The sequence below is a fragment of the Corvus kubaryi genome, unplaced genomic scaffold (assembly GCF_017639235.1).
Source record: "Corvus kubaryi isolate FWS band 111438036 unplaced genomic scaffold, C.kubaryi_AGA036_p1.0 74, whole genome shotgun sequence".
NCBI classification, from domain to species: domain Eukaryota; kingdom Metazoa; phylum Chordata; class Aves; order Passeriformes; family Corvidae; genus Corvus; species Corvus kubaryi.
In genome coordinates this window covers 8,004,117-8,021,379 of record NW_024582061.1, presented here as the reverse complement: position 1 = coordinate 8,021,379, position 17,263 = coordinate 8,004,117, and the positions used below count along the sequence as shown (strand labels likewise).

The window sequence follows — 17,263 nt, the reverse complement described above, 5'->3', positions numbered from 1 at the left end:
TGTTATTGTTTGCCTGAGGTGCTGGGATTTTGTCTCACTTCATGCTACACTGACAAACATCCACCTCCTCTGGTTTCCACATGATGTTGCTCCAGAAGCTTTCAGACCTCCCCTTTCCGCAGCTCTTCTGTTCTCCTCTCAGCAGCAGTATCTCCCTGGCACAGGCTTTTGGTTTGGTAAAACCCCCCAAAATGATCCACACAGAGGCACCATCAGGTGAAAGGGGAGTACAGGGATGCAGCCAGCCCTCAAACCTCAGCCTTCCCATCCCAGGGGCTGGAGAAAGGCCCAAGGCCCCTCTGCACCACTGCAGTGGCACCTTCAGCCCATTTCTTGGGCAGGTCATATCCCTTCAAGTCACAGAAAGCCAAAACCACTGACACTATGCTAATGGCATTTCTCCCTCTTCAAAACTGAACAATACTTCCTCCATAAAGATCTTGCTCTCCAGTAAAGTCTGCTGGTGCAACAAGTTCTTGGGAACATCTCTCTCAGGCCCAGTTACAACATATTTGCCTTAGGGGCCAAAGTGCTTTTAGACAGCTCTAAGATGAGAAGCATATAAATGCATCACACAGACTCTCTGCCACCAAACCAGTAGCTGGACACAGCTGAGAACCTGAAGAACAGGGCCATGAATAGAACTCATACCTTACTTAGTGTTGAACTCCTCCAGCAAAACACAGCACTGAAGCAAGACACATTCTGACCTAAGTGCAACCCTGGGAGCCAAGCTGCAGGCTGCAACTGCAATAGTTCTACATTTTGGGAATGGCAGGGCAATACTGCAGGAGAAGGCTCAAGACACAGCAGCAAAGCTGTCTAAAGTCAAGAGAGAGCACTGCACCAACAAGGGATCAACTTTTGCTAGAGCAATAGTTTGTACACAGTGATTAAGCACAGTTGCATGGCTGTAACTGGGAAACATGCCCAGTAATTGCCTGCAGTATGCCTGGGTTTAGCTGGTGCTCTCAGCTCTCTTGCTTTCATGAGAAATACATCATTTCAGCCTTCCCCCACACATATCCCCAAATAAAGAGAAAACTCATCTTATTACAGGAGCCAATGTTCTGTTTCTTCTGCCTGTTCATTCACACCCGAGGTCCACCAGAGCAGCCATGTCCAAACACACCTCACTCACTTTTACTGATGAGGCCAGCATTGTATGAAGAGAAACAACACAGAAAATTCAGGACAACTGAAATATCTATTTTCCACTCCTTCAGGAAAAAAAAATCAGATTCAAGTATCAGCTATTAATATTTACTAGCAGCAATATTTCACTTACACTACTTACTATGCCATGCCATTTGTTGCATATCCACCCCTGACATTCACATTCAGGTGGGTATAAGATGGGTATATACAGCAGTATCTACAATAAAGTTTTTATAACGTGGTGCTCTAAGTAGCCAGAACAACCACCAAAACAACTATTTTCTTGACTGTTCTGTGTACTGACAGACATTTTAAAAATACTTCACCAAGGCCTCTGTTTTGATACTTGACAACAGTGGGCAAGATTTTCATTATACAGCACTTGGTCAGGAAACAAACCAGTGACTCTTACACACTGCCCTCAAACCATACCTGTAAGGCTTCTTGGGGTAAATGCACTGGTTTGACAACATCCCACATGGTTGATTGAATGTTCTAATGACACCCAAATTAACTCATCATCCCACTTCCCAGCCTTCTCTGTAAGTCAGGGAACCAGATGTGCTGTATTACCGGACAGCTACATGTGATCTGGTACCAATGAACCCAAGAGATGTTGACTAACACCAAGTGGAGCCCCATCTCCATGTCACCTGCAGCTCTGCCCTGGGTGCTGTGGCCTCAGACATACGTATGCCCAAAGCATTGCAACCAGTGTCATGGACTGGTCAATAATAAAATAACAAACCTAGCCCTAGCCAAATAGTTTGGCCAGAATTTTCCACACTCATGCCACAAGGCACATTTACGTGTTGTGTAATCCTCAGGCCTGTGCAAACAGACCCCATCCCTCTGATAGGGTCAGTATAAATAATGTGCAGGCAAGAGCTCTCTTCTGTGTTCCTTGGTACTTTGGTTTTGGGAGCTGCTTGCTGGCTGTTGGCTGGCAGGTGCTAAGAAAAGGTAAAAACACTTTTAATAGCTGGTTTTGTTTTGTCATTCAGTCAAAATTAAGAGATCGATCTCTATTGATCGGTGGAAAGGCTCCATCTCTCTGTTGCTTATCAGAGTTGTGCTAAGAGCTTGACACACACAAGCAGAAGTAAATTTCAAAAAATAGTGAGTGAGCAATGGCAAACTCATGCCAGTCTCATTCACCATCAGACTTTGCTGCAGAAGGAAAGTGACAGAGGCAACAACTTCTGGTTATTGTCTCAGCACTGCCAGCAATGTCAGGAATTTGTTTGATTTTCACATAAATCTAATGTATCCACATCAAGGAATAATAAACAGAAGAGAGAAGTTCTCTCTATACACAGGAGAGCATCTAGGCATCACATTTTTATTTCCCCCAGCAGCTTTTCCATTATGCTCTGTTTTCTCTTTTAGCTTCTCCCCAGGTGTTTACACACATCACCTTGGCTCCCTTATTCATATTCTTAAAGGCACCACTAAAAGCTCATCCAATTGCATTCTCAACTCTCAGAAGAAAAGGCAAATCAAAAAACACACAGAGCCTCCCAGGCATACAAAGAGTTCCTCTCTGCACTCACCACTCCCCAAGGCTGTAAGATTCCTGTTCCTACACCAGGAAATGTTTTCTCTACTCATGCCTACAGCACAGCAATAAAAGACTTGGAAATCAGCAGTGTCCCCCCCCAACTGCCAGCCATACCACTAAACAGCCCAACCAGATGTTTTTCCCTTTCTATCAACAAGGCGGCAGCTGTCAAAGCAGATGGCTTACTGTCCCAAACTAGCTCCCCTCAATCCCACCAAAATGAGATTGCTGTGTGGACCAGATCCCTCTGCAGATAACTTGGGGCCACATTAGCATCCTATCCATATCCTCCTTGACTAACGCTCCTGCTAACTTCATAGACAAGTTTGCAATTCCTACAGGCCATCACTGCCTGGGGATTGGCTCTCCATGGTTTCCCTCTCAGTTAATGCATCTTCTGGGGACTGCACCAGCAGGTTTAGGAGCCCCCTAGACCTTACTACCAGGTCTTTGCCCTACAACAATATTTACTCTGCTTTCTCTAAGCATTGCTTTGGTACAGCAACAGATCAACTCATCTGCTCTATAAGGAAAGGAGAGCAAAACACTCATCATGAATCCAACAAGCCAGTGACAAATGGCCTCTCTTCTCTGGCTAGTAAAATACTGAGGGCTCCCCCAGTTGCAATAAAAAAACCACAAATATCCTTACCTTGCACTTGTCATCTGACTGCCAAAAAGTGGGGATTCATTTACTTCTGGAACTGTGCTCTTGCATAGAGGATTGGTTCCCATTGAAAGCCCATGCCAGAACTGTTAATCAGAGAATCCTACGAACTAGCAGCCAAAGAGATACATCAAACGATCTAATCCGTCCATGCATCACACAGATTTTCAAAGTGCTCCTGCCTGTGCAACCCTTTGTCTTGTCAAAAAGCTTCACCAAGCAGAGCTGTCAATTCAGCTTTTCAGGAAACCACTGATTCCTCCTGGAAAACTGGGTGGACCACTCTGAAATACTAATCCTCTTGCTATATCAAAGGGGTTTTTCTTGCATTTCTCTGCCTGGTTTCTTGTTACAAAAGCCCTTCAGTCTCAATTACTTCCACATGAAATATCTGGTCCTCTGTGGACATGATGACACCATGGACTTTTCTACTTCATCAACTACTAAAGTCAGTACAGAGGAGTCATGCCCCAGCAAAGGGCTAAGTGTCAGAGCCAAGGCTTATTTACTGAATAAAAATCCTGCTTTCATGTAAAGACCTAAACATCAATGAAATACAGCAGAAATAATCAACACATAGGTGTTGGTACAATGAGTTCTACAAGTGATTAAGATATTCCTTAAGCAAGCTGAAGACCAGTTCAGGCTAGGTTTTTGTGGAATAAATCACAGATAGCTCTAATTCACCCTCTGGCAGCCAATGGTTCACAGCCAGTAATCATGGTCAGGACCATCCTTGTCAACTAATCATTTCCTGACCCATGCCATTTTGGGATGGGAAGCAGAGCTGACTGCGGTCAATCTACTGGCCAAAGAGGATTTGTCACCCAGAACAGGTTCTGCCCAGGCCATATTTGGAAGGCCATTTTTACATCATATGCCTACAGTTATCCATGAAGTATGCATTTCTTTCAGATTTTGTGTCTCTGTAATAGGACTGAAAATTATTATTTCTGAAAATGCACTAATTTGATTATTTTTCAAATGAAATTATGGTTAAGATTACTTGCAGGTAAAACCAAGCACCAGCATGTTATTTGCGCTGTGTCACACACAAATCACCAAGGACACCGGTGTAGAGTGCAGCTTACACACAGCAGAAAATCCACAGCACCTACACCTATTCTAATGGACAACCTTTGATCCTAGTTCCTCACCCAAGTATCTCCAAGGACCCGGGGTTTAGCAAGTTCTGAGGAGTCCCCACTTTGTTATACCTAGTCCACTAGCAACCTTTGAAGGGGGTTTTGCTATTTTACTAGGCAAAAATTGATACCAGTGTATGTATCCATTTGGATTGTGGTTTTGGTCAGTGAGCTTTCATTTGAAAATTAATTTTTTTTAGAAAGAAACATTCTTGATATATGGTTCTGCAAGGCTTTCCTTGGAAATAGGCTGCATAATCCCTGGCACTACAGGACACAGCATCGTCTAGCACTTATAGCAGTGGGAGTCCAAAGACCTGAGTTCTGTTTTTGGCACTCCCACTCACTCTCCACATGACATTTAGCAAGTCAATTCACTTCTCTCTAACTCTTTTTGTGAAATGGGTGTACTTGGGTTTATTCCGCCTTTGGCGCCCTGTTTAGGTCCAAAGGATACTGAGTGAAAACCATTTCCTAAGTGTTTCAAGATACTAGGTAGAAGCTGCTACACACCAGCAGCAGTAACAGAAAAGTTTAATCGTCAGATCTGTCCATTTTCATTGAAATGCCAAAAAGTCCCAGATTTCAAGGAGCCCTTTTCTTTTCCCGGTATCTCTTGAGTATTTAGCACCCAGATGCTGATTACACACCATTTTCATCTCAGAATATTTTCAGTAGAATTATTTCAGTAGAATTATTATTTTGGTATGAATATAAGCCAAACCAAACTCTTAGTCCCCAGCCTATAGCTCCCTTTTGATTAGGATCTGTCTCTATAAGGATTCATGCCTTCCTCAGTGGAAGAAAAAAGATTAAGCCTTGCCTTGGCAGTTTAACACTTTTCTTCCCTTGGCAACACCATCAGGCTTAAGAGCAAGTTGTAAGGAATGGCATTACATCATGCTCAAATACATGATTATAACATGCTGCAAAATGGATTCTACAAGGAAGACTGATTTAGTGTGTGCCTATGATGATGAGTAAAGAGCAGCTGGTACTGAACTAATCCATTGCTGAAGACTGTATCAGATTAAGCCAGTAATTCAGCCACCTCCATGTCCTCTCCCATAAAATTTTAATAAATCCAATCTTACGGGAGGAAAGAAAAGACAGGGACCCTACTGAATTATTTATAACCTTAGTTATGTATGGCAAAGAAGCCCCTCTTAGTTGAGCAACTGATATTCTTCCATTGATTTTCTTCTCTGAGAATACCTAGGTGAGAATCAAGTTTGGGGGGAAAAAGCCCACAAAATACACAAGGATCCAAAGGGCAAGCCAGAAAAGACAAAGTTGATGAAGGAAGAGATGAGGCAGGGTTTGTATTTACAACAAAATCCAAAGAGATATTGATCAATTGCACACACCAGTGGCAGACAGACTCAAATTAGCTGCCATAATTCCAGTGATGCAGAGGGACATGCAAGCTCAAGCTCCATTAAGTATAACCTACATCCAGAGCAGCCAGATGAGATTTGAGAGACTGAACTCTGAATTCCCACAAGAGATACCTGCAGTTGATTTATATTCCTGATTTCTTATTCCCCCACCAACTGTGCAATCAGTTCCTGGAGGTGGGTAGGGAATAATTGAACAGCTAAACTGTGATTCACCCAGCCAATTAAGGAGTCTTGGGATGGGCCCCTAGACAAATCCTTCAGCTTCCTCTGGTCTTCATGGGCCAGAACTACATTCAGCTCTCACAACATGGCCAAAATCACAATGACCCAGTTAACACTAAGAATCTAAAGATGTAAAGCTGCATTAGGGTTTCTGCACATTAATACTGACACATTTTATATTTTTTTCAAAGCAGAAGGATGTCCTGATTGTACATGAGGATCAGGTTCGTTCTGTAATTCAATGTCCAAAGAGCATCGCTGCAGAACCGTAATTAAAATGACAACCACTGCCTAGTAGCTATTGACAGATAAAACTCACCTTGTTTCAGCCTGCAGCTCCTGTCAGGTCAGAGTCAGGTTGTTTGATTCCAAGTTTCTTGCCCTCTCTCTCATGCTGGCTGCTCTGATGTTTCCCTGTGGATGGTGCATGGCTTTGTGAACAAATCACACTAAGCTCATTTCCAAAATGTTCCACTTATGTCTATCTTCTTGCACTGAAGTAAGGAAGCACTTAACTCCTCATTACTAACTCTGTTTGTGGCATGTAATCACCTTGAAATATTTAACTGCTGGGATTTCATCTCACTAACATTGTGGGGTGGGGCATCAGACTGAGGCATAAACAAACTGGGACATAAATCATCATAAACCAGGCATTAAGTTGGTATATAAATCAAAAATTATAGAAGTCAAATGGATGAGACCCATTAGAGCCTCCTGTTTGTTCTTTCCTCTTCTCTCACCCTAAGAATGCACAAGGCATCATTCTTGATTAGCCAAGAGACAGAAGAACACCCATCTCTCTCCCTCTGTGTCTCTCAAGAGAGAGGGAAGGGAAACAGAGAGCTCTGTATGCATATTAATAAAGCTATATTTTGACTGGCTGAATGACTGGAAATTATTAGCCATGGTATGTTTTACCTGTCAACATCTCCACACTGCAACAGGCAGAAAGTCTCTAATACTTCTTTGCAAAAAATCACCTAGTGAGACTGGAGGGGGTTTGCTCTCAATTTTCCTGCACTCAGAACAGCTCTGTAAACACCTTAAGACTCTCCTCAACAATGAAGATAAAAATGTCTTCTTTTTTCCTGTATAACAGTGTGAGACAATGCAAAACATCACCTAAGACACAGTGAATCCAAGTGCCTGCATTTACAAATATAACAAAAAAGAAAAACAAAACCAAAAAACCCAAAACCTGTCAACATGAAGGTTGCCAAGCCAAGTGTGCCAAAGCTAGGAAATACAGGAATGAGACCCTTTGAAAGGGTTGGTGTGACAGGTGAGAGCACAAACAACTCCTCAGCAAAGAGCAATCAGCACAGAGATCAGTCAGTTGGCAACACCTCATTCTCCCTCTCACACAGGCACTTTCCTCTTCACTTACTCTTACACTCCTGGTCATAAGTCCGTCCAAGAAATTTCTTTAGAGGTGGTCCCTAGCTGCATTTTCCTCATTTACTCGGACACAGTGAGAGTTGGGTGGCCATTTGAAGTTTAATTACAGAGTGTGGAGCTCTTATAGTTACTCTGAAAGTCAATAGGAGCTGTGCTCTGGAAACATGTAAAACTCAAGCTTTCTTCATTTCCAACTGGACACCCAAAAAACCCAAACAAGTTATCTTTGATTGTCAGGCCTAAAATGAAAATTAAAGGCAACAACAAGAGGTTATTGGACATTAATATATTTATCTTTACACACCCTTCTTCAATACAATGACTAGAAATGTGACAAAGTCCATTACAATTAAAAAGGCCAACAACCATACATTCAGCAATGAAAAAGAAACCAGAGGCATCATTGAATGGAAACAGAATATCCCGAATGTATGGAACAAGGCAAGAGTATGTGATTACAATTATTAAACACTCAATAATGAGTGTGCTTAGAGGAGATAAATTAAGGCCAAGTATGCAGCCCAAACTGGGTCATCGCCTGATTTTACATGCTTGTATTTACAACCTTAAAAATGCTCATTTGATTTTAAGTGAACTTCAAGTAAACATCAAACTGCAGACCCAGAAAGTCTAGTGTGGGGTTTCTTCCTGATTCAGAAGAGTGGCAAGAGGTTCATCAGCAGAATAAGACTGTTCTGATTCACCTGTGAGCCCCATTGTGTGAGCTGGGGAAGAACCCCCTGGCTGAGGGAGCAGGACAAGACCTCCCCTCTGCCAGTGTTTCGCAGTAGCAGTAGTGTACGGTAAGACCTCTGACTTGTGCACTTTGAACAGGGCTTTGGAGGGGATCCTTCCCTGTTTGTCCCCCAATTCACTCCAACACAAACAACAGAGTTGGACCATTTTTGCACCTTTTCTCCAAAATTGTTCCAATGTACCACTCCAACCTTTTTCCCAATTGCAATGCTTGGTAATCCCTCATCTTACCTCTCCCCAACTCTCCAGCACTGTTTTACCTCTTTCCTTGTCCTCATTTTCTCCCTTCCCAAATCTTGGCCATATCTGCTATTCAGGCACCCCTGTCAGCTCAGGACTGGAAGATCTACTGGCCTCATCCCTTACTCCATCCCTGCTCTTCTGCCTCTCAGAAGCAAATAAAAAGCGGTATGCAGCTGGGAAATTTATTAATTAGTGTAGGTATTAAGGTCACAGGCATTAGCAGATCCTAAGACAAAGCCTAGCAGAAGGCAATAAATTCCCTTACAGATTTCAAAATAGGTTAGACTTCAATGCCAGAATAAAATTATATCTTAGCTTGAAATAGCAGGATAGAAAGAAAACCCTACAGCAGAGAGAGAAAGAGAAGGGGAAATGAGAAGGTCTGTCACTACCACCTGGTCATTAGCTATGGGAACAATGAATGCAACAAAGATCCAACAACACAAGACCTCCAGGCATGTGAGCACCTGCTGCCTGACTAACCTCTGGGATGGCTGCCCTGTCTGTTGTAATAACCAATGCATTAAGGAATGACATCATATTGTCAGCCAAATGGCACTGACCAGCAGGATGGGGCCATACATCAGGGTGTCCTTCCATCTGGGAGCCCGGGTAGCTAATTAAAAACGAAACAGGATTTCCTTGCAGAGGCACATAGGAATGGAAGGAGGCAAGAAAATACAGGAGAGAGTGAAAGAAAGGAACAAGAAAAGTGGGATGCCACCTATTTACTTCAAACATTGTTTTCCATAATACCCATGGGAAAAAAAAGCAAAAATTTTCTGGGGTCAGCCCTTAAAGATGCAACAATTAAATATTTATTGTTGCTTATAAAAGCGGATGGGGCCAAGTCCATGAGCCTGCTGGTGTAACCAAGGCACTGTCAAGCTATCATCTGAGCTTCTGTGAAAATCTCAACTTCATATTCCATGGAACAAGATGGCTTGGGTAGTCTATAGAAATTAGAAGTCTAGACATTACAGAAATTCAAAGTACAGACATTTTCTTGAGTGTTAATTGTTGTTGGATATTTTTCCAGTAGTTTTATTGGTTATAAGGAAGTATTTGAATGCTTTGTTGGCACCTGCAAAATTCAGAGCATTAAGCCCAATAAAATCCACTCAGCTTTCAGCATAGATGCTGTATGAATTAAAATTTTACCATTCTGTACATCCTGTAGAAATTATTCATTTCCTCCAATACTTGCTCCTCCCAGAATGTGCCAGGCTATTACTTTTGACTTTAGAGTTCATATTTTATGCAAATAGCTTTTAGACCACCACAAACACAGGAGTGTTGCACTTGCACAGTGCAGATAAATGCTATCATTCCAATACAAAGCATTATGATTGTTCTGACAAGGCAGTTCACCATATTTATACTTTAAATTCAGAGCCCATGTCCTGTGGCCCTGCAGTAGAAATGTGGGGGTAGAAGAGAGGCAAAGGAGATCTCACAGTGCCAGGTAAGGAGCATTTTTTAAAAGCTCAAGAAATTCTAAACACTTAGGAAGAATCAGCTACCTGTTTATGAACTGGTTCACTCTAGAGCAGTGTGGTGACAATTTCTAAGCTGTGCAGGAAAAAAAAAAAATCAGTTTCCATAGCAATTCCAGCCACTTCCTACCCAGATGCAGCACTCTTCACATTCCTGGACACAAAACACAGCTGCTGTGGAAGACAGGCTGAGGAGGCAATGGCAAGCTGGAGAAGAACAGACAGACAAATACCTTCTTTTGCAGCCGCGTTAAATTCAAAGTACAAAATCAGGTTTGTGACATATTAGGAGGAAGGAAAAATAAAAGACTTATAGACCAAACTATCTACCTCACATAATAGGCTCTGTGAATCAGCAAAACAAAAGCTTTTGGAGACAAGGAAGAATTTTTTTGTCTCTCTTCTGATGTAGAGACTTTCATGCAATATAACACAAGCCACTGGGAGCTGTGCCAAAGGCCCCGAGTGCCGTGCAGCAATCATCCCATTTTCAGCTACCAAGGCAGGAGAAAGGAAAGAGGGAGTCATTGCACTTGTTCTCTGAGCAAAAAACAAATCTCACTCTTCAAGAATACACATCAGCAACTTGCTTGTTTGCAGCACTTTAAAGCCACAGTAGTTTCTTCATCTACCTTGGAGACAATATGGCTCTTTTATGTGAAACTCTTAATTCTCAGAGTGCAGCATAAGATGAATATAGAGCCTGGGTTGCCTATAGCCTGTTAAAAAAAAAAAATAGAACAAAACAAACACACCCACACAAAGCCAAACAGGGATGAAAGCAAAATGACCTTACTACAGTCCTTCTGATGGTAAAAACAAACCGGCATCAACTCGACACGTGTTTGTTGTTCTCCAAAGAGTAAAACAGTAGACTGAACACTCCCTGGGGGGTTTGAGTGCCTTATCCCTCGCAGTGGCTTTAAGAAACAGCTCTGTTGGCTGCTGGAAGATGCTAAACTGAATACAGCACAGCCCCTCATTGCCTTGGAGGTACTACCATTTTTGTTGCAAACACAGCCTTTCACCTGCTTTGCTACAATATACCAGCTAATGGTTTCATGAAGATTTTGGGACAAGAAAAAAAAATTAACATCAACATAGCCTCCCTTTTACTGTCAGCTTCCTTAAAGAACAAGCACCCAGTTGAAATGCTTAATCACCCGAAAACACTTCTCACCCTTCCCAAAGCCTGCACCACATTCTAAAGCTCAAACCCCTGCCATGAGCACATTCCCATGTGAACATATCTGTAGTATAATGAAAGTGAACCTACAGGAACAGCATAAAACACATGGAATGATGTGTGAATAAATATAGAACTGCTCACATTTTCTTGGCTTTTTACCGTAATAATACACCTCCAGTTATAAGGGCATCAATGATGCTGGTCTCGTTTTTCAGAAAACAGAACTATGGATCAGGTTTTGTACTCAAGGCTAGGGCCAAAGTGTGCCAAGGTAAATGCCTAATACTGACTCAGTCATATCATTATGCCAGCATCTTCCATAAAGACAGTTACTCATGCTCAAAGTTGTCGGATACAGCTTTCCTTTGCTTCTCCCTTCCCCTCCCAGCTCATATAGATACATGTTTTGTCTAATTAAATGAACATTTATCTCCTGACAGGCAAGAGCTGACAATACTACAATCATCCTTCCCTCCATCCCTGTTTAACCAGAGATAGTTGAGAGGAGGTGATTACAGAGAAGACAAGTCCTATTTTCCCAGCTCATACTGCCATAGGCAATCAATTTGGAGCAAAGGTTCCATCTTGAAAATGTCAAACAGAATGAAAAAAAGAAAATCAAAAATTGTAAAGTCAGTTTCAACCATTCCTCTAGGACAAGCTGGTCTCTCAGGCTCTTCTAGCATAGCTAACAGCACAGCTAGAGGAATAGCTGCTTTGTGTGCTGACTGGTGCCATGGGGTCCTCAGCCTCAAATTAATTGTCCCTCACCCACTCCTGCAATTTAAGAGAAACTGCTGGAGCATCAGTCCTGCCCTCCAGTCCAAAAAAAGCAGTTTGTAGCCAATGGTGGGAGCCCTCTCTCCTCTGATCCCCAGACCATTGAACATGCAAAACAATGAATTTCCTTCCCAGGCAGCACAGTCGGCTGTCCATACACTAGAAAAAGAAAATAACCACTACTGAAATACAAATATATCAAATTATAACAGTGGCTTCAGCCTGGAAGAGGCATTTTTCTTTACTAGGGTGACCAGATATTCTGCTTTCACCTTTCCAGTTCCTCTGAAGTTCTCCAAGATGCCAGTCTGCCCCCATGTTTCTTCAGGAAATACTTTTGGTTTTTTCCCCTATCTCATGCTACAGATCTGAAAAATAATCCATGGCAAGAGAAAGAAGATAGCCAGGCCTGGGCCCTGCTTCTTTTGCTGCTTGTCACAACATTCACTGAAAGGAACAGGAAAATAATGGCCAGGTTGACTTGGAAATATCAGATTGACCAGTGTTGAGATGAAGTAGCTGTTTCCTGGATGAAACCAGTCCAGAGGCATAGAGCAGAGTCAGCTGCTAAGGCAGGGGCTAAAATCACAGGGACTTCCTGAAGGGACATACCCCCACTTTGCCTACTGCAATGCAAAGGGAGAAAACCCCCCTCAACCAAAGCACAATTTGAAAAGATTGTTATTGACCTTGTCTTTTAAAACAGGTTATTGTTCCTACACAGGAAATAGTCATACAGATTCAGTTCATTGTTAAATGCAGCAACCTCCAGAACCACCGGTGGTTAGCCCCATATTATCAAAGCACTCTGTTGCACCAACTGCTCAGGAGAGGAGAGCTTCAGCAAAGTATTTCTCTCCTCCTCTGTCTTTAGATAGGTAGATGCAAACATCAGTTCTATCTACACCTCCCTATGCTTATCTGACTCCTGAAACTGGCAAGAAAATTTGGGTCAGAAATATGCACCCACACCTACACACTCTGCACAGAAGGGACATGCAGCCTCACCCTGAGAATGCCTCAGACCACACCAGATACTTAAGTGTGTGAGCAGTGTCTAGACTGCACCTTTGGAGGCTGACAAATGCCCTACCAACATATCAGGCTCAGGAACTTGCTGATCCTACCAAGGGATGCACACAACCTTAGATGGCCAAGTATATAACTTTTATTTGAGCCATTGCTGAGATAAAGATTAATTTTAGAAAATAATTCTTACATTAAACAGTGAGATTCCTGCAGTAGATGGTTGCAGAAAAGTCATTGTTACTCAGTGGCAAAATCACACATACACAAAAAGCATAAACCAAAGTCCCTTCCTACTGCCCCATGAGCCCTAACAGAAGATGTCTTGGGTGGGAGATGCATTTCTCTTTTTGCCCATAGATGAGTATTGTTACATTTTACATTAACATAAAACTAACACCAGCAGAGAAGACAGGTGGTAGGAGAAAACCTGAAGGGAACTTAACCATTTGATCTTCTGATTTCAGGGACAAATTAGCACAGCACAATATTTTGCAAGACCTGCCTCTTAAACCTCCTGAGAGGCGTAAGTTCAATTATTCCTCTTCCTCGTCATGTGAAAATAAAAATATGTATTTATCCACAGGGACACATTAAAAAAAAAATCAATAGGCATTTAGCAAGACCCTCTAGAATGTTCTTAATTCTTTACCAGAGTGGACCAGAAAGGCCTACAGGCACCAATGAATCTCAAACCATTCTGGACCTCACCCTCACCAATGTAGGAAATCAATTACAGCATTGCACCTTCTCCTCCCCAGAGCTTAGAAGGACCCTCCCAAAGCAACAGCTACATAAGGGAGGACTGAGACAGTGAAAGCCATGGGAACACCAGAGGTCTGGCACAGTTCCCAAACCAACAAAGTAGCAGCTCACTATCACCTTTCAAGCTTCCCAGTCAGAATCAGCATTGACTCAACCCCTGCCACCTTCAAGGAGATGTAACTGCTTCCACCAAAACAGAACTGCTCAGGACATTCATCCCTGACTATGTAATAACAAGAGCAATCACAGTGGCATCCTTCCTTGTGAAATCCTACCTCTTGCATTTTATCGGTGAAAACCCTTTTCCATCCCCAAGATGAGAAAGACAAAAGACTTAAGGTCAGCCAGTACCTCCCAAGGCAATTCCATCCTTGTCAGATCTTGTCACGTCAGCAAACATTACAAAGTTGGCGACCACTGGCTACAATTACCACTGAGGGATAAGCTCCTTCCTTATGCCTTAAAGGATGCAGCAATTCTGTTTCTAGATCTTCAAAGGAGAGTGATGCCACACTCACACAGGAGCTGCTGGCAATGGGACATATTCTACAATAAAAGCCAGCAATGAATTCTCCTGGCAGCAGGAAACTCAGCAGCAGCAAAGGCATGAAAATGTGCTCACGTACAGAGCATTCCACTGAATTAAAAAATAGGGCATTGATTTTGTTATCCATTTTTGTATTTAACTCAATATTAATCTCTGCATACAAATGCCTTTTCCCCACCGCCACATTCTCATGCCTCAGCAGAATTTCCAGTCAGCAGCAGAAACAGAGATGTAGGTCCTAAGAACAGATCGATCTGTCTGCTACAAAGACAAACTGTATGTGAGATGAGGGCTCTGAGGGGGCTGTCACTCAAAGCCTCTGTTCTCATTTATCAGGGAGCACCTCCCACCTGCACACAAGGAGAAGGGTGAAGAAAGGCAGCAACACTTACGCAAGGCGTGCCACTCATCCTGGCGGATTGTCTTGGTGATGTTGTAGGTAAGGTTCTTGGGGATGGTGGCTGAGGAGTAGTGGTACTTGATGTACGAGCACCGCTCAATTGCTCCTGGGAAAGGCAAAATGCAGAAAAGTGTGGTTAAATGAATGGAACATGCCCTGCCAGCTATAGGCCAGATGGGTTTGACAACCAAAAGCAAAGCCTAGGAGCAAAGCAATCCCTACCATCCCTGCCCACTGTGACAACCAGCACTGTCTCTGGCCCATGACAAGTAAGCTCAGATCCAAACTTATGATACAGGAAGTTTATCTTTCACACATTCCAGGGACCTTCCAAGACTGCCCTGGAGCAGCTGCCAGTGTCTGCTTTTACCATCAGGTATCTGTGTGGCAAATTACCCCTTCTTTCATGTCTTCTCTGAACTATGAGCTAGCAACAGCCGTGCAGTTACTGTATAGAAACTGTAAATTCATGTCTTAATTCTTTGTGCAGTCATGGTCATGACTCAATGCCCCTACTTCAGGAGAGACAAAACAAGCCCCTTTAATCTTTCCTTAAATAATAAAAAACAACACAGAAAAAATTATACATATAGATAGTGAACAATTTCCTGACCCCTCTACACCCCACAGCAGAAGGATACACGACTGGCTACACTGTCTCTTGAAGGTACCCGGACACTTTTACAGCAGGTTCAGAGACAGAATTCATTTGCATCCCTGAACAATGAGGCTCAGATGGCAACATCAGTGGTTGAAATGGGAAATTTTTTCCTCTATTTTCCTCAGGATTTCACCTACATTCTGCAGAAAAAAACACCATATGCTGCTTCTGATGTTTTCTGGTCACATCATTACATCTCCTTTTACAAATACTTTCCTTCCTGTAAAATAATTGCCCTTCCAGGATCTGATCTCCTGGCATCTCTCTGCATAGTTAGTGTCCTTAGAAGAATGGGTCTGGTGTAGTCTGATGCTTTCCATGAATTATAGCCTAGCCAAATTTCACATCTGATCAGAAACCTGTAACAGTTCTTGTATCGATGAAAGCCAGTTTTCCTACATTGCTTTGGCCAGCATTCCCAGCTAACACTGGCTTTATTAGACCTTCCCACTAAGCGGTCAGATTCAAAGCTCAGAGAAGTCATTTTCCCACTAACATTGTTATTTTGGCTCAGGCCTTTGATAACTAAATAGGTACCCTTAATGTGGTTGGCCATGCTGTTTGTTAGTAGCTACCACTAGTCAGAGAAGCAGCTATGCTGGAAATGCTTTTATGTATTAAAAATACATTAAGACAAGCACTCAATAGAATAAATTAAATGAAGCAATGAATTATATAAATAATAAAGAGCACTATACACAAGGAGGCAGGTAGAGGACACTTACTGCCAGCCTGAACTGAAAAAGCAGACCCATTAGCCTTATATCGACAGTTCCACTGGGTAAAATATGCTTTTAAACCACAACAAATACAGGTTTCTACTAAGGGTGGTAAGATGCTACTTGGCATGAACTTAGATGATAGACCATGAATTCACAGCATGAAGAAGAAAACCAATGAAAGAAGTTATTAATTACATCACAGTCTACCAGCATCTTCCAATGTTAGTGCAATACAAAAATTTGAGGTCTTCGTTGTTTGGTTCTCTTAAGTATTCTTCACATTCTGCCTTTGACAGCAATTAGATTAGACAAAGCCAAATATTATAGGGGAAAAAGGCAAAATATTTACATATGTATCCGCCTGCCCTGACAGCGTGATGGGCTTCTGTGTGAGTCTGCACCATCTGGGCACCAAATGTACGCCCAGAATTAAAGTTTCAAACTAAGAATAGTATTTAAATAAAAAGACAGCTAGTGTGCAAAGAGCTTTAAAAAAAAAATCCCCAAATCACAACCTTGCCTTCTTATAGGTTTTCCTATCCCCTTTTGCTCAGTTGCTTTCATAGATTAGAAGTATCAGCAAGAAAACAACAAATGGTCATTTGTCAGAAATTAATCTTTAAGTTATCAGATACCTGCCCAAACAAGAGATTTATATAGAATAGTAGAAAGGGACATAGAGCCAAGATACAAAATAAAAGCTTACAGAAGGAAGGGAGGAAAAAATCCTGTTTATTTGCAGCTCTTCTGGAACCAAAAAGGCTAATTTCTAGTAAGGTCCATCAGATTTCTAATTCTGCAAAGACTTTTGGTAGTAATGCAGCAAGCTGTTCAATATCACTTGTACCACCAAAGCATAAAGCAGAAAGAGATTATGGGCTGAATTCAGGTCATCACTTGACCATATACATAATTTTGGGCTTTTGCTTACTTCCCCATGGCTCTAATGAGACTTAAGTACACAAAAATATCAAATAAGGCATGGGTGGGCAAATAAGGCATGGTACAGCACTTGGCATGGCAGTTCAGAGAGGGCACTGAAGCCCTGCCACCTCCACCAGGAAGCAAGGGTGTCCACTCAGCAGAAGCAGGCAGTATCCTACTGAGGAACTCAAGGTTTTCAT

General features: G+C 42.3%; 1 protein-coding gene across 1 annotated transcript in view; it reads right to left on the bottom strand.

Annotated features, from left to right (window-relative positions):
* TMEM178B (transmembrane protein 178B) overlaps window positions 1-17,263 on the bottom strand; it is a 224,146-nt gene that overhangs the window by 149,994 nt on the left and 56,889 nt on the right. The window contains exon 2 of the mRNA XM_042050372.1: window positions 14,749-14,862. Coding sequence (XP_041906306.1) covers window positions 14,749-14,862 — 114 coding nt within the window. The remainder of the gene's footprint in view (window positions 1-14,748; window positions 14,863-17,263) is intronic.